Here is a 23,989-nt window from a genome sequence, read left to right as displayed (position 1 = left end):
TAAATAAATACATCTTTTTTTTTTAAAGATTTTATTCATTTATTATATATAAGAACACTGTAGCTGTCTTCAGATACACCAGAAGAGGGCATCGGATCTCTTTACAGATGGTTGTGAGCCACCATGTGGTTGCTGGGAATTGAACTCAGGACCTCGGGAAGAGTAGTCGGGTGCTCTTAACCGCTGAGCCATCTCTCCAGCCCAATAAATAAATCTTTAAAAAATTTTTTTCTTTTTCTTTTTTTTTTTTCTCTTTCTTTTTTCTTTTTTTTCGGAGCTGGGGACCGAACCCAGGGCCTTGGGCTTGCTAGGCAAGCGCTCTACCACTGAGCTAAATCCCCAACTCCGGTTTAAAAAAAATTTTTTTTAAAGATTTATTCATTTATTATATATAAGTACACTATAGTTGTCTTCAGATACACCAGAAGAGGGCATCGGACCTCTTTACAGATGGTTGTGAGCCACCATGTGGTTGCTGGGAATTGAACTCAGGACCTCTGGAAGAGCAGTCGGTGCTCTTAACCGCTAAGCCATCTCTCCAGCCCCTAAAATTTTTTTTTTTCTTTTTCCCTTTTCTTTTTTTTCGGAGCTGGGGACCGAACCCAGGGCCTTGCGCTTGCTACCACTGAGCTAAATCCCCAACCCCACGGTTTAAAATTTTTTAATCACCCATTTTTACATGCATTGGCATCTTGCCTGTATGTCTGTCTGTATGACGTATTGGATCCTGGAACTGAAGTTACAGACAGTTGTGAGCGGCCACTCGGGGGCCGAACTTGGGTCCTTGGAAGAGCAGCTAGTGCTCTTAACCTCCAAACCATCCCTCTAGGCCTAGTATTTTTTTTTAAAAATCATTAGTTTTTTAAAAATGTGTTCTTGTGTTAGTCCTGTGGCATGGGTGTGAGGTCAGAGAACTTTCGAGACGTGGAAGGATTCCACTGTTGGGGTCTTGGAATCAAACTCAAAGCTTCAGGCTTGGCAGCAAAGAGCATATATGTCAGCATATATGCAGGCACATGTGTATATATGTTAATAACAGGGTCTCATGTGTTCCTCAAATTCACTATACAGCTGAGACTGACCTTGAACTCCTGATCATCATTCTTTTTTTAATATTTATTGTTTATTTTATGTTTATGAATACACTATTGCTCTCTTCAGACACACCAGAAGAGGGCATCAGATCCCATTACAGATGGTTGTGAGCCACCATGTGGTTGCTGAGATTTGAACTCAGGACCTCAGGAAGAGCAGTCAGTGCTCTTAACCTCTGAGCCAACTCTCTAGCCCCATCATTCTTTCACCTAGATATGCACCCTCAAAACCTTTTGTCATCATTGTCATCATCATCGTGACCATCATCATCATCACCATCACCATCATCACCCTCGTCATTGTCACCACATTCATTTATTATGTTTGTGTACAAATGGGGATTAGAGAACAACTTGTAGAATTCAATTTTCTCCTTTAACCAAGTGGGTCAAATTCAGGGTTTCAGACTTGGCAGCCAACACCCTCTCACCCACTAAGCAAGCTCCCTGGACTTTCCATACGTAAGCAGTGGTGAGTGTCCCACTCATGCCTCCTCCATGCTAGGTGACACTCTCTGGATGAGCCATGCCCTAGTCCCTGAATGGAACTCTGTACGGCAGTCAGTGTGGACTGAGAGTATAGCTCAGTGCTAATCACGACTGGCCAGATGGAATCTAGGACTACAGAGAAAGTTCTATGTCATTTTCCTCTCAATCTACAAACTAAGAACAATGTTGCTATGGAGATGACCCTGTTGGTGAAGTGCTTGTGTACAGGCATGAGGTCCTGAGTTCCATCCCGGAAGCCTCTTAAGAGTCAGGTTTAGTCTGTTGCCTGACCCCTAGCAATGGTTCTATGGGGCAGGGAGGGGTGAGAGGTGAACTGGCAGAATCCTGGGCTCAGGAGCCAGCTGAGTGAACGCCATCCAGGTTCGGGGAGAGATCCCACTGTCAAAGAGTAAGATGAAGGAAGGAAGCCACGCACGGGCGTAAGTACACCCACGTGTGCACATGCACACCCACGTGTGCACATGCACATAAACAAAAGGAAATGGTAATAAGACTAAAACTAAATAAACACACGCACGGCGGTCACCACCTACTTCCAGCACTCGGGAAGCTGAGACAGGAGGATTGCCATAAGTTCCAATCAGCCTAGGTTCCGTAGTAAGTTCCCAGCTAGCCACACAACAGTAACAAGGACTTTGCTGACACCACCTGCTTTCTTGGTGTATGAGTGTAGAGGAGTCACTCAACCTCTCTGTGCCCCGATTTCTCATCTCCATAACAGAGAGGCTTGGAGGAACACATCATTGTCACGCTCTGTGGTCAGCGGTGCACCTTTGTCCTTTCTCCAGCAAGGTCTCATGGCCTGTGCCGCTCCCATGGGTGTCTCTCTCACTATCTGGAAAAGGCTGATGAATAATCTGCTCACTGCCCCTTTGCCAGTGCAGCTCACGGGGTGCAACCTTCTGCCATTTTCTCTCCCACATCCTGATGTCTGGTCAGGAGCCTGTTGACAGATAGGAACAGGTAGGTCCCTTGGGGCCTGGCTGACTGGCTGACCCATCTAGGAGTCTCTTTTGTGCCTTACACAGAATCTGAAATCTGAACCCACCCAGCTGAGATAAAATCCTGGTTGTTGTATGCCTGGATTGCAGCTTCTTTGAGTTCACAGAAACAAAAACGCTGGCAATGTGTGTTTGCTTCAGGGGCCAGCGGAGACTTGGGGCGTGTGTGTGTGTGTGTGTGTGTGTGTGTGTGTGTGTGTGTGTGTGTGTATGCGCGCACTCAGCACCAGGCCTAGCATCCAGGAAGACTTATGCCCAGTCCTGGTGCCTGGGATTAGGGATGAGATCTTACTTGGGAATAGACACTTTGTGGATGTGATAAGGACCTTGAAGGGAGATCATGTGATGTTATCTTGCTGGGTCCCCAGTCCAGCGACAGGATCTTAATAAGTGTCAGAGGGGGAGTTGGCTACAATGCCTGTAACCTCAACTCTTGGGATATGGGAGAAGATCAGGGGGCCAAGGTCATCCTTAGCTACCCAGTGAGTTTGAGGCAAGCCTGGGCTTCATGAGACTTTGTCTCAAAACTCCAAAACAAATTCAAAAAGCTAAGGGCTGTGGAGGTGCCTGGTAAAGCCCTTGCCTTGTAAACCTGAAGCCCAGAGTCTCAACCCACAGTCAGATAAAATGATAAAACATGATGCTCACCTCTGATCCCAGCACCGAGGAAGCAGAGACTCCAGAACTCATGGGGCTCACAGGAAAGTCAGTCTAGCCAATCCAGCGGCTGCATGTCCAGTTAGAGTCCCTGTCCAAAAAAGATGGAGGACTGGGGTGAGTGGATAAAGTGGTTGTCATTTAAGCATGAGGACCTGAATTTGGGTCTTCAGGACCTCTGTAAAGCTGGGTGCAGCAGTGCGATCGTAACCCCAGCAATCTCATGGCAAGATAGAAGGTAGAGACAGGAAGAGTCCTGGGATCTTGAGAAGCTAGCCTGCAAATGGGGAGGAAGAACCCCTGCCTCAAGGAACAGGGAAAGGGAGAACATACTCAAGCCTGGTTTCCGACACCTATAGGTGCACAGAGACCTGCAGTCACACAGACAGATGGATATACACACAAATACAGACATGCAGACATACAGTCACACAGACACACACACAGGCATGCAGTCACACAGACACACACACAGACATGCAGCCACACAGACAGGTGGATACACACATACTCACACACACACACACACACAGACTTGCAGTCACACACACACAGACTTGCACTCACACACACACACACACACACAGACATGAAATCACATAGACAGATGGATATACACACACAGACACAGACATGCAGACATGCAGCCATACAGACAGGTGGATACACACATACTCACAGACACACACACACACACACACACACACAGACTTGCACTCACACACACACACACACACACAGACATGAAATCACATAGACAGATAGATACACACACACAGACACAGACATGCAGCTACACAGACACACACAGACATGCAGTCACACAGATAAATGGATGTACACACAGACACACACACAGAGTCACACAGACATGCGCACACACACATAATTAAAGAATAAATATTTCTGTAAGAAAATCATGTCCAGAGCCACCGTTGGGTGGCAGAGTGGCAGCCTGGTGTGATGCATTTCTGGCGTCCACGCAGAACCAGCGGGAGCTCCCGGAGCTGTGCTAATGTGTCTCTACTTGCTTCCTTTATTGCTTGCCATTGTTCAGGGTTGTAGAGTGTTTCTACATGGAGGACTTTGGTTAAAGACAGTCCCAGGGAGAGATGAGTCCATCCATTTTCCACTCATAAAGTTTCACGGGAGCCACCATGGTACACCATCCCAAGCAACACCGCTTTACACAACGCAAGCATGTGTGAGCATGAGTTTCCCGGGGGTTCCTGGCATTCACAACTGGGACGCTGTCAGATCTCCCCTCTCAGGGCTAGATCAACACACACTCACACAATGAATTAAAACCGCTTATAGCCTTATTGGCAGAGAGCACGGCAAGTGTTGGCTGTTGGCCAGCATGATCTCCCAAATGCCCTGAAAAGCCTGTACTACCCTGAGCCACAGCCAGGTCTCACAGCTCTGTGCTCAGCACATCACCGGGTCCTCCTCTGTAGCCACCACCCCCTTATTCTTCTTAAAGAGATACCCCATCTCTTCTTATTCGTATTAAGGGGGTTTATCAGTTGCTGAGGAAATGAATCGTGGATATTTCTTTTGAGTTTGCTCTTTCTCTAAACGTCCTGTCATTTTATGTCCTGCTCTAGAGATGTGCTCTGTCCAAAGTGGCCTAGAACTCACTATCCTCCTGCCCAGCCTCCATTGTTCTGGGACTGTATGTACATGCCTTGTGCATGTCATTTCCTTCATGGTTTATTTTTCTATGTATGTATGTTTTTATTTTTCCACCTGTATGCATTTTTGGTTGTCAACTAGCTTTTTACAGAGGAGGCCACATCTCTGGCCCTGGCCTGTACGCCTGTATGTAGGTGCATCATGTGTGTGTAGGACCTGAAGCGGCCAGATGACGACATCAGGTTCCCTGGAAGTTACAGTTAGCTGTTAGTTACCACATGGATCTGGGAGCCAAACCCAAGTTCTCTGCAAAAGCAGCAAGTGCTCTTAATGGCTGAGCCATTTCCTCAACTCCATTCATATTCATTTTGAGTTAGGATCTCACTCTGTAGCCCTGGCTGGCCCTTGAACTCACAAAGTTTTGCCTGGTTCCTTCTCCTAGGTCCTGGAATTAAAGGATATATATATATATATATATATATATATATATATATATATATATATATACATACATACATACATACATACATATAATTGCCACTGTCTTCACACACACCAGAAGAGGGCATCAGATCCCATTACAGATGGTTGTGAGCCACCATGTGATTGCTGGGAATTGAACTCAGGACCTCTGGAAGAGCAGTTAGATTTTCAGTTATGTGTAGGTGTGTGGCTGCATGAGTTTGTATGAGTGAGTGCAGGTGCCCTTGGAAACTGAAAGAATGTTAGATTTCCTCAAGCCGGAGTTCTGGGTAGCTGTGACTCACCTGATGTGAGAACTGAACTCTCCATTCTTTATTTTTTCAGTTTGTGATAGATTCTTACCCAGTAACCCATCGTAGCCTTGAGGCACGCTGCCACAGCCTCCAACCGGCTTGATTTCATTTTATTTTTCTTTGTTGTGTTGGGGTGGAAACTAGAGCCAGCCCTGAGCTAGCCTGGGGTCTGCTCTCTCTTGCTTCTATCAGCCATAGGCTAAGCCTACTAAACCACACAGCATAGCTTCAGAAGCTGCTTTTCCCCAGCACCCAAGGTCTGTGGCCCAGGCTAGCCTCGAACCTGCTATGCAGCTGAGGATGAGAGGGAACTCCTGATCCTCCTGACTCATTATACCTGTACTCCCCCGAGCTGGAATCTTTCCTGACCCACAGACCCCTCCTCACTGCTTCAGGTCCCAGACGGTCTCCAGGCTGTCCCAGATGGTCTCCCCAGCACTGGGATTGGAACCCAGACCTTTGTTCTCGGTAGCAAATGTCCCACCGTGCCCAGCACCAGCCCAGGTGCATGGCTTTGTAGGTTTCTAAGTCTGTTTGTAGATGCATGGTGTAATTCGGGTCGAGCATTGTGTGATTAAATCCTGCCTGTACCCTTTTAGGTCTGTACTGTGCTGCTTCATTTTGTTCCTTAGAGTGAGCAGCACCAACCCACTTCCTTAGCTCTGTGCCAGCTGAGCTCAGCCTTTCCGCAGACATCGCTGGCACCTCCCAGAGTCCAAACCTAGCTTTCCCTTTGTTTGGAGTCTTGATGGTTGCTTTATTATTTATCTTTTAGGTTTCTGACAAAGTCTTCCTGTATTGGCTCAGGCTAACCTTGAATTTTTGATGCCTCTACCTCAGCCTTCCAACTGCTAAAAGTTCAGGGCTAGCACAGTCTAGGAGGTCAGAGGAAGATACCAGGTGGTCTGCTCTGTAGCTCCTTGCCTTAGTCCTGAGGGTGTGTACCACGTGAGACTAAAACAGCCTTTTGTTTCACTTCTCTTTAACATCCTATGTTTTAAAAAGCTTTCTTCCAAGATGCAAGGTTGTAATCTGCTCCCCAACAACTTTCAGGTGCAGGAGTATGTGTGCGTTCAAATGGAGGGCAGCACTGGCTGTCAGTCCCCAGACATGCTTCCCAGTGGCATGGAGCTCACTGACTTGGTGGTGAGCCTTAAGAACCCTCCTTTCTTCACCTTTCCAGGGCTGGCATCATGTTCAGATCCGTGTATTTACAAGGCAAGCTGTGTACCCACTAAGACTTCTCCTCACTCCCCTTTTTTTCATGTTGGAGGTAAACCCAGGCCTTGAGCATGCCAGGCAAGCACTCTGCCACTGAGTCAAGCTCAGTGGCTCCAGCCCAGCGGCTTCTTGTCACTCTTGAATTTGTGTCTCCACCCCTCCACTTCCTGTGAACTGGTGCACCAGCTGTGTGGGCGAGAGGCTTAAACCAGGCCCATGTTTTGGCCAGGTATGTCACCAGAAAGTCACTGTGAACTTCCTTTTTCTGTTGAAGAAATTCTTTCTGGCTTTGGTTCTGTCTATTTCAGAGTTCAGGGTCCTCTGGGAGTCAGGAAATGGTAGGAAGTACAACCAAGTCTTCTAGGTCCCTTTTCACCAGGAGGATTTTTCCTCTAGTCTAGAAACTCTGGTCTTGACAGAAGCAGCAGTGGGGACGAGTGAAGCTCCTCTGCCAGCGGGGGTGTGCTCGCTCCTGTGCCCTCTGGCCTGGGTGGCTTTCAGTCCCTGTGGGGTCCTCAGGATTGGGAACAGCTGCTGCTTCTAGGGAGATGAGTAGCTGTGCTTCCTTCTCCTGAAACTCACTCTTGGGACATGAGAAGGCCTGACCAGGGCACTCGCAGTTGGATGCTGCATCTCCAGGTGCAGATGGGGTAACCTTATTCCTTGGAGCCACCATGTGCTTATCTGTCACCAGGGAGGATGCTTTACTTGCCTGGGATGTTGTGTTTCTGTAGAATTGCCTGGTAACCAGGTGCATCTGCCAGATGTGGGCATCCTCTTTTGTCTCTGCAATTCCCTGTCTCATCTTGTTTTGTGGTATGGAGGTGGAACTCATGGCCCCAATTGTGCCTTCTCCATGCTCAGCCTCTCAGTGTGGTGATCTGAGACTGTGGGACAGCCAAGCCACAGCTAGACTCTGCATGGTGGACTTGAGGCTGGTGCTCTATTGGTGAGCTACATATGTTCTCACCTCTTTTTTTAATTTTAAAAAACATGTTAAGAACAATTACAGTTTTTAAGTGTGTTGGTATTTTGCCTGCATGTATGTCTGTGCAACATGTTCGTGTCAGGTGCCCTCAGAGGCCAGAAAGGGTGTCAGATTCCCTGAAACTGAAGTTACAGGTGGTTGTGAGCCCAAACTGCCTTGTGGGTTCTGGGAGAGAAGCTGGTGCTCTTAACTGTTTGAGATTATCTCCCCCGCCCCCTCTTCTTACTTTTATGTTAACAGGTCTCGTGAAGTTGCGTAGTAGGTTGGCCTCAAATGTTCCATTTTCTTGCCTTGGACTGTAGAGTGGCCCAGGCCCTCCTTCTACTATGTTTTGTGGTGCATATTCCACACCTCCTCATTTTGAGGGGTTCTTTTCAGAGAATAATGGTCACAGAATCTTCTCTCTCCCTTCTCTCTCCTCCTCCACTGCTAGAGCAACTACAGGGTCTGTGTCACACATGACTCTGCTTATTGATGTTCTGATATTATAGATGAGACAGAGGTAGACACTTGTCTGCTTCTACATGTATAATCCAGGACCTTGCATAGGAAAAGTATGAGAAATAGGCTCAGAGGGTGGAGCCACTTTGTCCATAAAACATAGCAGAGCTGGAATAAAGGCCCCAAGTTTTGAGCCTTTCTCCATCCCCAACTCCATAGGCATGGGGTAGCAAAACTTAAGATGTGGTGGTGCGCCCCTGTAATCTCAGCACTAAGAGGTGGTCATCCTCAACCTCAGAGATGGTTTGGAGCCAGCCCTGACTCTAAGACCCTGTCTCAAAATACCAAAACCAAAACAAAACAAAAAACACAAAACCCATTGTTTTGAGCTGGATCTTGCAGTACAGCTCAGCTCAAAGCAATCCATCTGCCTCAGTCTGCAAAGTAGTTGTGTCTACCCAACTTGGACATTTTTGTACATTTTTTGAAGTAGACAATAGGCTATTAAACAATTGGTATAGAAAAAATGGTTACTATAAAGGAACTAATTAACACATTCATCATCTCTCTCACAGTTATTCATATTCCCCTGTGGAAAAAGCAGTTAGAATCTCATTTAGAAAAGAATCCCGACTCAATAAACAAAAATATTTGAGCACAAATGTCAACCCTGAGCTTGCAAGATTCACTTTGCCCTAACCTAGGTGCCAGCAGGAATGATTTCATTTAACGTTTGACATTTGGTTCACCGCGGGTCTACTTTTTCTCATTAATTGATATTTTAAAATCCTGCTTTAGAATATTATCTTGATGATTAATTTCTGAGCTGGAAGCATTCACTCCCGTTGGGGCTATTTCTGTTTCACCTTCTCCAGCGGCAGCTGACCTATCTCTTGGAGAAACTGAGGCCCGGAACGGCAGGGAGCTCTGGGAATAGAATGCCGCTGACCTTTGCTTATCGTCCTCTCATTAAATGTCCGCCTGCCAGAGACCTTTTCACTGCCTGAGTGGCCGAGATAGCGGCGCGGCCAGGCAGTGACCTTTCCAGGGATCCGACTAGCATCGTAGCAGCCGATTCCTCTCCACCCTCTAGAACCGAGAGAACGCGCCTGTGAAGTCATCGAACTCCGAGACTGGACTCCGCCGCTGACGTCACAGAAGGGCAGCACAGAGTCGCAACGTTCCTTGGGGGATATGAGCTCCAGAGGCCAGAGAGTGGCCCAGCAAGGAGGAAGTCTTGAGGTTTTCAGCGGTACGTAGGAGCGAACTACAACTCCCGACGCACCATGGACCTGTGCAAGAGAGCGCGACAAACTTTTGGACGAGATTGATATCTCGTTAGTCCAACCAGAGAGCCGATTTTAGAGCGGCATCCCACCCCCTTATAATTCTCAGGGCTGCTTCCTCGCGCGAGTGACGGGCTTCGCTTGCCATCTAGGGTTTAGCTTTCTCTGACGGACGTCCGAACTGAGGAATCGGAGCTCGGAGAAGTCGAGAGGGTGCTGAAAAGCGTGGACGGTAGCCAATAGCATGCCGGAAGCATCCGGCACCGTCCAATCGCCGCCTCGAAGGTCCGCCCTGGCGCGTGACGTAGTAGGGTGGGTAGCAACAGTTGCCCCGGTGAGGGAAACGGAGGCGCCATAGCCACGGTAGTCGTGGCGACCAAGCAACCCAGCAACGCCAGTCAACAACAACAACTGCGGCCGCCCCCCACCCCCACGCCCCCGGCCCGGCCTGGGGACCCCGGCGTGCTCGGTCCCCTCTGCACAGCGCCCACGCACCTCCTTAAAGCCTTCCGCGGACACAAGTGCGGAGAAGCCGAGGTAACCGGGGCAGCGCCCGGCAAGCTGGGCGTGCTGGGGCGGGCGGCCGGGCCCGCGCAGCGCCTGTCGCTTGAGTACAGTCCTGAGGGAAGGGGCGGGCGGTCAAAATGGCGGCGGCGACTGTCGGGACTGTGGGGGAGGGGGCCGAGGTTCGGCCGGGGCGACACCACCCGCCCCCGGACCCGCAGCCCGGCCCCCGCGAGGGGCGGGTGCTCGCAGGCGGCGGGCGAGTGGAGGTCGGGCGGCTGGGGTGGGGGGCGCTTTTATGTGTGGGGAGGTGTAGGGAGGCGGGTCTGTGGAGGCTAGACCAATGACAGCGCGCGGAGGCGGGGCGTGACAGGGGTGGGCGGGGTCTAGCGTCCCTCCGCCCTGGGAGTCGGGTGCGGCCGGCGACACTGGGACTGTCCGGGTGTTCCGGATGAGCAACAGTAGCTTGGGGCGCATACCTGCCTGAGATTTAGAATTGGACGTGCGACTGTTCCATTTCGGACCTTTGTTTTTCTTTCTATAAAATGGGAAGAATTGTCGCCATCTCCTTCAATACAGTTAACTCTTAGTTTTTTCTGAGAATTTCCCTAGGGCTCATTCTTGAATCTTACACCACACCCGTCTACTGTTTCTCAATGAGATTTGATAACTTGTTAGTGTTGTTAAGAGTAGTGACCCCTACTCTTAAACCCCGGAGGATGCGAAGAGATGGCCAAGTTTTGATCAGACTTGCTTTTAGTTTGGGGAATTTAGTTGTAGAAGTTGAATCTCCTCCTGGAGTGTCGTGATCTTAGGCCACAAATTTAGAGGATCCGAAATTGTTCTCTAGGGTGCTGTCTCAGCAGTAGGGTGGTGTCTCAGCAGTAGGGTGGTGTCGGAGCACTTGTTCCTGGAGATTAGACGTTTCTGCGTAGCCATTAAGGTCTCCACCTGTGGAAACATCAAGCGAATGGAACTTAGATTCCTTAAGCCATATCTCTTGGCCTGCTACAAGTCAGTCAGACCAGTATCAAGAGGGTCACATGTCATAAGGTGGTACCAGGCCCACGTGGTAGGAGCGGGTATAGCTTCAGAGGCAAGGAGAGGCATTTGTTAGTGCGGGACCTTTGCAACTGTGTGCGCGTGCGCGTGCGTGTGTGTGTGTGTGTGTGTGTGTGTGTGTGTGTGTGTGTGTGTGTGTGTGTGTGTGTGTGTGTGTGTGTGGCGTGTTGCAGAACTCGGTCAGCCATGGCTGTTCTTATTGGCTGCCTGGGCAATACTGTTGTACAGTGCAACCTCTTGAGAGGATCGTCTTTTCCATTGGAGATTAAGCAGGAAAGCAAGGACTTCCATTTGTAGGGACTTTTCCTACTCCTGTCAAAGGGTCTTCAAATTCAAGGCGGTGAGGTTTAACTTTGAGGAAGATGCTGGCTGGAGTTAGCTAGGTTGTTTTTATTTATTTATTTTTTCTTTTTTTTTTTTTTTCTTTTTCTTTTTTTCGGAGCTGGGGACCGAACCCAGGGCCTTGTGTTTGCTAGGCAAGCGCTCTACCACTGAGCTAAATCCCCAACCCCGGTTGCTTTTTTTTTTTCTTTCGGAGCTGGGGACCGAACCCAGGGCCTTGCGCTTGCTAGGCAAGTGCTCTACCACTGAGCTAAATCCCCAACCCCCCCCCCCCCCCCCGGTTGCTTTTTTTAAAAAGAAAGTCTTCAACTCCTATCAGAGAAGGCTGACTTTGAGCAGAAAGTGATGGTATTGATTCTCTGACTGCTTCCGCCTCTTCTAGTAATTGTCACAGTTGAAGGGCCCAGAAGGGTCACTGGCAGGGAAGGTCGGCACTGCCCCAGCTTTTTACCTAAAACAGTTCCTCGATACCTGTGTGTTCCTGAGTGAATCAAGTCGCTTTTTTGGGGAGGGGGATGTTCCATGTGCTTTCATTTAGAGGCACAAATCGTTTTAATTTCACATCACTGTGTGGATCTCCCAAAATACATCACATAAGAAACATCAAACACACAGATGATGCCAGTTGCCATTAAGATGACTGTCACGGGGCTGGAGAGTTGGCTCAGCGGTTAAGAGCACTGACTGCTCTTCCAAAGGTCCTGAGTTCAATTCCCAGCAACCACATGGTGGCTCACAACCATCTATAATGAGATCTGGGGTCATCTTCTGGCCTGCAGGCACACATGCAGACAGAAAGCTGTATGATGTACATAATAAATAAATAAATATTTAAAAAAAAAAAGATGACTGTCACTTCCTGTCCAGTCCTCGGAATTAGCTGTTGGCGTTTTATTTTATCATTTTGTCGGAGAGAAGCCTGTTGTTGTGAGCTGACAATAGGAAGCTGGTAATAAGGAGTACAGTGTCGTTTCCCTCTTTTTCTCTTCTGGAATTGAACCTAAGACACCCCCAAACTAGGCACAGGCTCTGCACTGAGTCAGCCACCCAGCCCGCCTCTTACTTTTTCAATATAAAGCGTCTACATCTTCTTATTTTATGTGTGTGTCGACATGAGCACACGTGGGTCCCTCAGCATGTGTGCGGAGCAGGGGACAGCTACTGGTAGTTGGTTCTGTCCTTCCAGCATTAGGCCCATGGGTCTGACCTTGCTTACTTAGAAGCAGGTACCTTTTACATGCCAAGTTACCTTTTTTTTTTTTTTTTTTTAAGATTTATTACATTTATATGAGTACACTGTAGCTTCTTCAGACACACCAGAAGAGGGTATAGGATCCTATTTCGGATGGTTGTTAGCCACTATGTGGTTGCTGGGAATTGAACTCAGGACCTCTGGAAGAACAGTCAGTGCTCTTGACCACTGAGCCATCTTTCCAGCCCGCCAAGTTACCTTAATGCCCCCTTTTTCTCTTTATTTTGAGACATGGCCCTACTAAGTTGTCCTAGGAGGCCTTGAACTTGTGATTCTCCTTGCCAGTTTGGCGGGTCTGTGCCACCACGCCAGACATAGAGTTGTACTTCCTGTGAAGAAGTGTTGCCCACTCTGCTTGCCCCAGAGTGACCTTTGTTTCTGGGCGTAGCCAGAAAGAAAAGTACTGTCTGGGAGGAGACCTTGATTTAGCTGCCAGCTCTCTAGGACTGAGGCAGAGCTGTGCAGAAGGTGGGAAGGGGATTTCCTAAACAAGGATTTACCTTCTTCCTTGATAGCCCTGAACTACAGAGGGTCTCTTACATATAGGTCCTGTTGTGCATTAAGAGGGATGGTGGTCCCTCAGGGTCAGCCAGCACCTGCTACTGTCTACAGAGGCTGCAGCCTCCTCTGGAGTCTCGGTAGTCAGAAGATTCCCATTGGGCTTCCTTTCACATCACTAGTACTGTCTTCATTCCCCTGCATACCCATCCATGCCCAGTGCACCCTGGGGCTTGGGGTTCCATGGAGAACACCTGTCTAGTGTGTAAGACCCAGGGTTCTGTTCCTACCACTGCCAAGGAGGGAAAAGGGGGTGAACTTGCAGTTATGCCCACCATTCTTCCAGTAACCGGGATAAAAGGCACCTTTGTGGAGCTTGCCTCCTGGGTTCAGCAAGGAAGAGAGACTGTTAAGGAACAGAGGAACCATCACACCATAGTGAGAACAGTAAGAGAGTGCCTGCTTCAGGGCACTTAGGGGAGGGGCACATGGTGACCAGGGGCTGGGCGCAGAGTTAGAAGTAAGTGCTTGTCAGTGGGGGAAGAAGGTGCAAAGGCCCCAAGGCAGGAGAGGATGGGATTCTCATTAGCCTGAGAGCCAGAGTTGCCTAAAATATCCAGAGCAAGAGACATGGGTCTGGAGGGACAGGTCCTGAAGGCCCCACAGTCATGAGAAGGGTGAGAGTGTTGGATGTTCTCTGATGAGACATGAGACCGTCCAGGTGCTCAAAGAATCCTGCAGGTTCTGGACACATCCCCAGGGACAGGGGCTTCAGGGGCCATGTGAAGTTGGAGAAGCAAAGGTGCCTACGGAGAAGCAGCCAGCCCAGAACCGCATGAGAACGAGCGCCTGATGGAAATGAGTCAGTAGAGGCCAAGGGCCGGGCGCACTGGACTCCCACTTCCCTCCAGACGCATTACCAAAGCTGTCCTGCTGATGCGCTCATGGGTTTGCTCTCCCTTTCTTGTAACCACTTAGTTCTAGAATCTCCCATCTGTGGCATGTCTGCCAGCTGCAGCCTGCTCCTGTGTTTCATGATCTAGGGTACAGCCTCACTTGACATGGGCTGGGCGGGGCTGTACGGCTGTCTGTGTGTGGAGGGGAGCCAAGAGTGATTTTTACAATTTGGGATGATTGGAAAAGATCAAAAGAACATTTTATAACATGAATATTTTATAGATGTCGTGTCATGTGAACAATCATGTTCAAATCTGTGTGGGGTTGGCTTTCTCGCCCCAAGTCTGCACACCTGCTCCACTGTGCTGTCACTGCACGGGCAGCGTCCGTTGGGAACCAACAGAAACAGTCTGTCCACAGAAGCAAACACAGTTCCCTCGTCTCAGGGATAGGTTCAGTCACCGGAGACTACAGTGGGCTTTCCAACCACGGCGCCTTAGTGGTTGGTTCAGCAGGTGGTTGAGCACACAGGCAGGTTCCATTTTTCTCTACCGCCTTCCATGAACCAAGGGTCTCGAGTGCGTGGAAGGATTTATGCCCCATCTACATGTATGGTTCACCCCCCGCAGAGACCTTCAGCTTAAGCTTGTTCATGTAGGTCATTCATGCCTTTTGGAGCCCTTTCCAGCCAGAGAGCCATCTGACTCTGAGTCAGCCTGGGCTAGGGTAGGTAGTCTTAGACTTCTGGGGACGTATTTTGAGGGACTGGTTAAAATTTATATTTGGAGACACTGCAAACTCTGAGCAGTAGAACTCAGGGATCTGCATGTTAAGACACTTCCCCAGGGGCTGCCTATGGAGGGCATGCATAGTTGTGAGTGAATGGTAATAACAGCTCTCAATATCAGTGGTACTCACTGGCTGCTAAGGTGATCACAGTGGATTTTCGCAGTGGTCCTATGAACCCAGGGCACAGATGAGTAAACTGAGGCACAGAAGTCAATCAATACATTATGTTTATAAAAAGGTTCACATGGGGCACATGGTGGTAGCTACATATCCTGAGCCACACAGGCTCAGATGCAATCCCTTAACATTGGCCGGAAGTTGGAGTCAGTGGAAGATGTGTTGCCCTCTGTGAGGTGGACTATGGCCTCTTCTTTCTCTAATGGGCAAACTTCCCTTGACGCCCAAGTCCTTGGCAGTGTTGGGTGGGGTGGCATTGAGGCTGGCTGCTCTGTGCTCTGCTTGGGCCCTGTAGTCTGAATCAGTGCTCATCTTCTGGGCTCTCACAAGTTGGTCCAGTGCCAGGTGGTTCAGGCTGCACTGGCACCTTCCTCTTCTTCTTCCTCCTCCTGTCCCACAGGAGTACTTTCGTCCCTAGGGACTGTTCTAGACATTCCTCAGTTCTTTGCCCAGCCTTCCCTTCCTCTTTCTCTCCCTTTTTATTTTTTTTGGGGGGGGGGCTGCTGTTAAGGGTGTACCCCAGGACCTGGTACATGCTGGGACAGCAGCTCCACAGATAAGCATGGGAGGCTGCCCAGCCATCCCACGGGGAGACAGTGGAGCTCCTGCAAAGCCACTTAGCTGGGTGGTCAAGTTCAGGCTGTGCAGGGCCCTGTGCAGGGTTTGTTTCTGCCTCCAGAGTCCACCATCCGAGGGTGAAGCCTAGGTTTCTGGAGAGGCAGTCACCAGGAGGCAGGCAGTGTGTTGAGGCCCTCAGTGAGTCCCTCTTGGGTGCTTATGCCAGCTCCCTGGCTCTGACGGGAAGGACAAGGAAGGTGCTGTCTACTGTGAGAAGCAATTGAGGTCTAGGCCTCACTGGTGCTGTGACAACCCTGGGGTTAGCCACGAGTCTTGGGGCTGAGTAACATTAGTGATGGGTAGGATACCGGGGTGAAGAGCGAAGTTCTGGGTGCTGAGGCTGAGGTGCCAGGGGAGTGCTACAGTGTCTGCTGTTGTTAGACTCCCAGCCCTCTCCTGCACTAGAGGTCAGGACATGGTGACATGCTTGCTGACATGGTGTGGCAGTGGTTCCAGTTGGCAGGCTCTTGGCCTGGGTGCTGTGTGACAGCCAGTCACCTCTAGGGGACAGGACAGGATAAAGACACAGCTTGAGGTGCTGGGAATGGGCACCCTTCAAAGCCATTGCCATCTCATGCTAAGAGGCTGCCTACCAGCCAGACAAGCTCTGTACCTCTGGTAAGGCCAGCTGCTCATAGCCTCAGGAGCACCCCACACCCTAAGCTTGCAGACCCATTGCTGCCTCAGGCCCTGTGAATGATACCCTGCTGTGAGGGCATTCAGATGACCCTTGGCATGGGGCTCTGGGAGACATCTTTCTCTCTGACTTGCTTTTCCACCATTGAACTATGAAGGCTTGGGATGCCCAGGGTTAGACAGGCTTGTCACTTCCTGCTGTGTGGCCTGGGACCAGCACCTTATCCTCTCTGAGCCTCAGCTCCTCGTCTGGAAAACTCAGCCTAGATCACGATGGTAGTTGTAAAATCTAAAATAGAGTAGTGTGTGATGGTTGGTCTTGTTGTCAGCTTGGCTGGATATGGAACAGGTAGGTTCTGCAGCAAACAGCCTAGGAGATGCCTACTTGAGGGCACTACAGTGGCATATGCCATTCCAGAGGCTGGGGCAGAAGTGTCACAATCTCAGTTAGCTTGGCTACTTAGGGAGATCCTGTTGAGAGACCAAGTGCTGAGGATGCAGCTTACTAGTAGGGTACATGCCTAGTGTGTGCAAGGCCCCGAGTCCCACCCCCAGAACACCAAAAGAAAAGAGAGGCAGAGGCAGGTGGATCTCTGTGAGTTCCAGGCTAGCCTGGTCTACACAGCAGTTCCATGCTAGCCAGGACTATATAGTGAGACTCTGTCTCAAAGCGCGGAGGTGTTCCCTGGGCTCCTTGGTGAGCGGGATGACATAGGTGCTCTAGAGGCCACTGGCATTCTGGAGAACCGTCCCAGGCATAGCCTGAGGCACTGAGGGCATGTTCAGGTGCCCGGGGTGGAGGGCGAGAGCAACAGTCCTGACTGAGGATGAGGGTGAGGAATCCTGTCTGTATCTTCCCAGATTCCCACAGGGATGGGCTCATTGTGTATAGCCAGGGATTTACTCAGGTTAGTGATGAGCCTAAAGATGGGAGCTGGGAGCTGGCTGTTTTCTTCTGCTGGTAGATTAATTCTTTTTTTTCTTCTTCTTTGTTTTTCTGTTTCTCTCTCCCCCGCTTTTCTACTCAAGGAAGAGGAAAACCGCCTTATTTATTATCATTCACTGTTGGCATGGCAACACAGTCCTATGTTACTGAGCTACAGGCAGCCCCACAAGCATCCCAGCCACCACAGGCCCCGCCCCAGGCCCTGCCCCAGCCACCACCCCCAGCAGCACCCCAGCCTCCTGCTGCAGCAACCCCCCAGCCCCAGTATGTCACCGAGCTGCAAAGCCCCCAGCCCCAGACGCAACCTCCAGGCAGCCAGAAGCAGTATGTGGCAGAGCTCCCGGCTGCTCCTGCACCCTCACAGCCTGCCACACCTGCCCCATCCCCGGTGGCTCAGCAGTATATCGTGGTCACCGTCTCGGGTAAGTTCACATCTGTGCTTATGGCCAGAGTGCTTGGACCATCTCTGGGAAGAGTTTGGGGGAGCTCAGCATCCAGGGATCCTCTCCAGGGCTACCTGTGGGAATCAGGGCATCTTTGGGTAAAGGGAATCAGGCCAAGCAGAGAAGCTTCTGTATCCCACTGGGGTGCTTCTGTTTTTATCTGCCCCCAAGTAGAATGTCCTCAGAAAAGAGGATGGATGGCAAAATTCATTTTGCCCGCACCTGCACACACCAGGCTGCCCACTGGTCCTGAACCTCTCTGCCTAGGTCTCACCATTACAGCTTCACTGAATAAAGACAAGTGAGACATTCTTAGAGTAGGTCAGCCTAGAAGGGGTCCTTGAGAGAGGCTGTCAGATGACTGGGGTGTATCCCCTCTCCTCCTTGGAGGAGTAGGACCTAGTGGCCGAGCTCCTGAGCCCATGGCTGCCCTTGTACCATGGGAAAGGAGTGATGTTCTAGAGCTGAGTCTAATGTCACAGCATGGGCAGGTGGGAAAGGGAAGGTCAGAGCCAAGGAAAAGCCAGGCACAGTTGAAGGTGCCCATTCTGACCCAGACCCTCTGGGGTGTCACCACGGGTCTCCAGCCTCTGCCCTCTTCCCCTTCCCTTCTTGGGAGGCAGGGGAAGGAGGCAGAACTGCCCTCATCGTGACACACAGTGTGACACTTCATCCTTGCCAGTGTTCCCTGCACACACACTCTCTCTCTGCCCCACCCAAGCCTCCCTGACCTTAGTGGGGTCAGGTCCTGGCCTGACTGTGCTATAACACCTGAGAGGTAGAGTAGACTGGCCTGTCCCAGCCTCTCCTGCAGGGTCCTGCAACTCCTGCCAGGAATACTTCTCGGTTTTGTCTTTTTAAAGTCAGATATCCTCAAACTGCTAGCTCTTTGGTTACCGCTTCCTCTTCATGTATGTCCAGTTCGCAGCCACCTGTGACCTTGCTCCTGACAGCTCCCATCAGGGTCCTCATCATTTCAGAGTCATTGGTCATCCCAGATTTGGTACTCTTGGCCTCTAGCGGTGCTTGATGGTTTCCCCCCTGCTTCAGACCTGTCCTGCACACCTGCCCAGATTTCACCCACGTCTGCCTTCTCCTTCGTCACCTCCACTCTCTGCTGCCTCACCTGTCTGATCCATAGCAGTAAAGGGCAGGGCTCTGCTCCTGTCATCCTCCTCCTAGTGGCCTCCTGAAGTGTTAGGACTCCCACTCCCTCCCTCCTTCCAGTACTGGAGTTTGAACTCAGAGCCTCACACACTCCAGCCCACTGCTCTGTCAGTGACTTTTACTGAGATATCGTCTCATCAATTGTCCACAGTCCCTGAGCTCACTCTAAGGTTCTTTTTTTTTTTTTTTTTTTCCGGAGCTGGGGACCGAACCCAGGGCCTTGCGCTTCCTAGGCAAGCGCTCTACCACTGAGCTAAATCCCCAACCCCCCTGAGCTCACTCTAACATGGCCGTGCCTTCTTCACCTTGTTATCCTGTCGCTTCAGCCTCCTCAGAAGCTGGCAACACCAGATCCAACCGTGTCAAACTTACCATGCTCCTTCCTGTTGAGGTCTACACCCTGGCCTCTACCCTGAGCCCCAGGATCTTGTGACTAGTCCTTCTAGGTATGGCTACTGAAGGTCACACTGGTCTTTGAGAGTTATACCCTGCCCCTACAGGCCCTATGAGATGTCTCCTCCCACCCAGGCCCAGCTTAACCTCTGCTCCCGTCCTGCCTCTCTGGGTATTTTTACTCCGCCCCACTCTCTCCTTCTAAAACCCACCTAGACCCTCCACCTCTGCTGTGTCCATGGCCATCTCCGATTAGTGCTGATGCCTTCCTCTCACAGTAGCCATAGGGTAGCACGCACTGTCCCTAGCTGCTACTTAGGCCTCTTCGCATCCTAACCTGAACTATAAATCAAAATCCCATCTCAAAAAAATTTTCCCCATGTCATCAGCTTCCGGATAAGTTCCAAATGCCTGTGTCTGGCCCAAGTGCCCTGTGCCCTAACATGACAGTTTGAGCCTCCCCAGCCTCCTGCCATGCCAGCTTAGCTACTTCCTCTCCTTTTACCCTGGCACCTACTACCTCTAGCATACCCATCTAGCCCTTTTGCTCCCTTCATCTCCAGTCTCTCCTCAGAAGCCACTCCCCTGCCCTCTGATCCCACCGTCCTTACTTTTCTTGAGTTAACATCGTATGGCAATGATGTTTTTGAAGATGGGGGTTCTGTCTCTATGTCTTTGTGCAATGACTGGTGGATGTAGGACTGCCCAGCACACCTAGTTGGGGCACACTGTTCTAGAACCTGCCTTAGTTTCTTCTAGCTCTTCATGGTACACCGAGGGAAGACTTGGTATTCAAAGTCCCAGGCCAGAGTGGCATTTTGGTGAGACAGGCCGAGGTCAGCTCACTAGCTGTGGTGTGGAGAGAGCGAGCTGTCAGAGGACAGTGCCCAGGCAAGGGCTGGCTGCAGCTCTTGTCTGCAGTGCCACTCTGCCAGGTTTGTACCTCTGGCTGGACAGTGGCTTGTTGCCTGCTTCTTATGGTGGTCCTGAGAATCTCATTCCATTGAGTTCTGGCAGGAGTGAGCCCATCTCTGCAAGTGTCACTGTTGCCCCCATGAGTGCTGAGGAAGAGAGGGGAGGCTGCTACCACCCTGCTTCTGTGTTGGTGTCTGCCTACTCCCTCTCCCGGGCTGCCCTTGAGAGCCAGTCCTTTGAGGAAGGGGAGGCTGACACTAGAGAGGGTGAACAGGGAGGTTCCCAGGCCAGCTCCTGAGCCAGGAACAATCTGGACTCACCAGGAAGCCTGCAGGGCTGGGCTGCTCCTGCCCTGGAGGAGGCAGCAGGAATAAGCTGAGACCTTCTGTCTGGGCCTGCCATGCTCTACCTTATGAAGGGAGGGAGCTCAGGTTTCCCTGGTCAGACAATACAGATCCATACTCCCCAGCTTCCCTGAGAGGCCTCTAGAGTTTAAGGTGGAAGACCTTAGCATAGGCTGGGAAGGTGAAGCCAGACCTGCCCACAGGGGAAAACGGGAGTTGCTTTGTCGGCATCTCCAGTGAAGAAAGGGAGATTAAGGTCCAAGAAGACATAAGTCCTGCGGATGGCAGGGACCCAGAACCTTGTCCTGATGTTTCATACCATACCCAGGAGCCTCCTTCAGCCCTCTGAAGAGCTGGCTTTCTCTCTTTAAGCTGAGGGGTGAACAGGTGGAGGCAGAAGAACCAGGTACTTGAAGGAAGGGGTGACCACATGGAGATAGGCTGTCTGATTCAAGCAGGATATGAGCTCTGTTTCTTACCTCTAGCATTCAAGGGCCTTCTGCTAATGCAGAAAAGAGTTGACCAACAGACACAGCTGCCCCTAGTCTCTATACTTTCTCCTGCTTTCTTCCCAGCCCACCTTTCCAAACATAGCTAGGAAGCCCTGGCCCATTCATCCTCCTAGTGATGGGCGGAAGAGCCCAGCCTTATGGGCTGCCCCAAGGCCTGTGATAGCAGGATTTCTTCTAGGGGACATGCCTGATTAGAGCAGATGCCCAGGTGTCCAGCTACCCAGGTCTGGCTCAAGGGCCAGCATTGCAGGTGGCCAGGGCCAATGTCATGTGTCACTTCCCACCCGGAGCCATCCTTGAGCTGGGCCCGGCTCCCTGTATTCCAGATGGCCCAGTTAGGAGGGGCAGGGAGACGGGATGAGACTATGACTCTAGGTCAGCTTGACTCTCCCCCAGAGCAGCTGAGGGACAGGGCCTTCTCTGGGATCCAGAGAACCCTAAAGCAGTTTTGAGGGAAGATTCCAGCAAACCTAATTAATTACTACTGCTTAGAATTGGTGTAGGTTCCCAAGCAGGCCTGGGAAGGGCCATAGGAAGTCCCCCTGACAACTCCCTGACAACTGGCCATTTCTGGGGCATATTCAGATACTCTCAGGTAGACTGGGCCAGCCTCCTGCCCTAGCCAGGTCCTTTTCCTGTGTCCCTTCTGGAGGCTGAGCCCTATTATGGAAACCTCAACCTTATAGTGTCTTTGAGCACCCCAGTTTCCCGAGCCAGACTGTGTAACTCTGCCTGATAAGATTAGCAACTTAGAAATGGTGTGTGGGGTTGGGCCATGTGGACATACAGGGACCCTTGGACCCAGGCCAGGCCCCCCAGCTGCGTGATACAAGGTCTCTGTCACCTGAAAATGAGTGAGAATGGCAAGTACCAGCTCAAGGGGCCTGGGGCCTAGAGCATCACCAGACCCAGTATCATTGTCCACTGCCATCCCTTTGATAACCCTTGTTTCCATGTAATCCTTTAGGAGGTCAGGAACCTCTCTAGACCTCTACCTCTATTCCCTGCCAGATCCCAGAAAGACGGGCCCAGGGCCTTGAGTCCTTTAGGCTGAACTGGAGAATGAGAACAGGCACATGGCTATCCCACCTGACCTTGGCTGCTGAGCTACTGAGGAACTGGCTACATGTAGGGGGTGGGCCAGGTGACTTCTCAGCTTGAGTAAGAATCTCCTGGCCATGTGTCTTGGGAGCACTGTCCCTCCACACATCCCTGCCGTCTCATGAATCACTTAGCAGTATGTGTCTAAAATGAGTCCTGCCTCTGATGAGAGCATCTCTAGGTACCAGCCTCCCTTCTGTCCTAGCCCCAAGCCCCTCAGCAGCCTGAATGGAGCAGATTGTTTATCTAAGCGGACATGAAGGAGTTCTGAGCCATGGTAGGGATTAGCTCCCCAAGGTGTTAGATACAAAACCTCCTGCACACTCTGCTGCTCCCATAGTGCTAGGCTCCTGCAATAGCTGACAGCAAGATTGGGAGCAGGCAGGCACCGTGTTCTAGGAGTGTCTTGGCTGCCTGCCAACATAAGTACCTGTGCTTTGGGCTCTGAACCCCTTGCTGCCTTCACTCCTCTCAGGAATGGGAAGAAGGCTCAAGAGCACTGTGGACTTCCTGAGAAGCCAGGGGAACTCAGTACCTTGGTCCTTTTTGAGCTGCCACAATTTGAGCAGGGCAGTGAGGATCCAGTCTACTGTCTGTCTATATCCACAGTTCTGCTTTTGTGGGAAAGAGGGTCCTCAGACATAGTTCAGAACCAAGGAGATCAGGGCTAATCCCACATACCAAGGATCCTGGGTCTTCTGCATCCTCACCTGTCCTGCCATGTGCCTCCGACAGATGCTAGAAAGGGCCAGGCTGTGTCTCAGTAAGGGTGGACCGTAGGCTGCATTGCCCCCTACTGATGGGCTAACTCTCGGAGTAGGCAAAGCTGACCTGCCAATCTCTTCCCACAGAAGGTGCCATGCGGGCTAGTGAGACTGTGTCAGAAGCCAGCCCCAGTTCCACGGCAAGCCAGACCGGTGTCCCCACCCAAGTGGTACAGCAGGTGCAGGGCACCCAGCAGGTAGGACATGGCCTTCACTAGGGGGAAGAGGCTCTCCCCTACCCTCATACCAGGAACATCTGTTTACCTGTCTTATCAAGATAAGGCAGCAGCCTCCTCCACCCACCCATCCTGGTAAGCAACCTTTCTTCTCGCCTCCACAGCGGCTGCTGGTCCAGGCAAGTGTGCAGGCCAAGCCAGGCCATGTGTCACCCCTGCAGCTTACCAACATCCAGGTGCCACAGCAGGTGAGGTTCCTGGCTCCAGCCTCCTGTGGGGCAGAGAGAGAACCACTTCCCTACTGCTTGCTTGTCTCTGTTCTTCCAGGGTCCCAGGCAAGGGTCTCATCCACAGGCTGCCCCAGCTCCTGGATTTGGGCAGTGGCCTCTAGAGGCAAGATCAGTTACTCAAGGGGCTGATGGCCAAGCAGCCTCAACAGTCACTGTACTGAGGAGTGGGGAGGATGACAGCAGGAAGCCTGTGGGTCCACACCCAGTGTCTTACAGTGGAGTCCAAGAAGGCCACAGTCTGGTGCTAGTGCCCTTGACCATTTCTAGGTCTTATTTGGACTGTGCTAGAATGCTGGGGCTGGAACCTAGGACTGGGGCATAATAAACATTTGCTCTATCAGCAAGCCACAATCCAACCCAGGGCTAACAGACCGCAAGGATAGGAATGTTCTCTTTCAAGAGGGGCTGTTCTGAGATAGGGTCTTCTATGGCCTGGAACTTCAGAGATAGTGGAGTGTGACCTTGAACTCCTGACCTTCGGATTGCAGGCTTGCCCTCACCCTGGGCTCTAGAACACATTTATGCCCTTTGAGCCAGGAGCCAGCTCTAGCTTT

At 50.9% G+C, this 23,989-nt stretch overlaps 1 protein-coding gene and 1 long non-coding RNA gene across 15 annotated transcripts in view; one reads left to right on the top strand and one right to left on the bottom strand.

Annotated features, from left to right (window-relative positions):
- Positions 1-1,391: 1,391 nt before the first annotated feature.
- LOC102555451 (uncharacterized) lies at positions 1,392-10,385 on the bottom strand. 5 transcript variants are annotated; one of them, XR_015644041.1, is made up of 4 exons: positions 10,105-10,385; positions 9,273-9,615; positions 3,254-3,353; positions 1,392-2,547 (listed from the first exon to the last, which is right to left on the bottom strand). It is a non-coding gene; the product is annotated as an uncharacterized LOC102555451 (long non-coding RNA). The 5 variants fall into 5 exon arrangements; XR_015644040.1 differs by lacking the exon at positions 9,273-9,615; XR_015644038.1 differs by lacking the exon at positions 10,105-10,385 and having other exon boundaries at positions 6,011-9,594.
- The window catches only part of Rfx1 (regulatory factor X1), a 30,909-nt gene continuing 16,850 nt past the window's right edge, over positions 9,931-23,989 (top strand). For 3 of the 10 annotated variants that reach the window (XM_087593973.1, XM_087593969.1, XM_087593968.1), the window contains exons 1-4: positions 9,931-10,146; positions 17,414-17,752; positions 23,057-23,166; positions 23,310-23,393. In XM_087593973.1, coding sequence (XP_087450099.1) covers positions 17,455-17,752; positions 23,057-23,166; positions 23,310-23,393 — 492 coding nt within the window. In that variant the 5' untranslated portion in view covers positions 9,931-10,146; positions 17,414-17,454. 10 annotated transcript variants of the gene reach the window in all.

The sequence above is a fragment of the Rattus norvegicus genome, chromosome 19 (assembly GCF_021556685.1).
Source record: "Rattus norvegicus strain SHRSP/BbbUtx chromosome 19, alternate assembly SHRSP_T2T, whole genome shotgun sequence".
NCBI lineage: Eukaryota > Metazoa > Chordata > Mammalia > Rodentia > Muridae > Rattus > Rattus norvegicus.
Note: the sequence above shows the minus strand (reverse complement) of the source record. Positions and strands in the feature narration are given on the sequence as shown.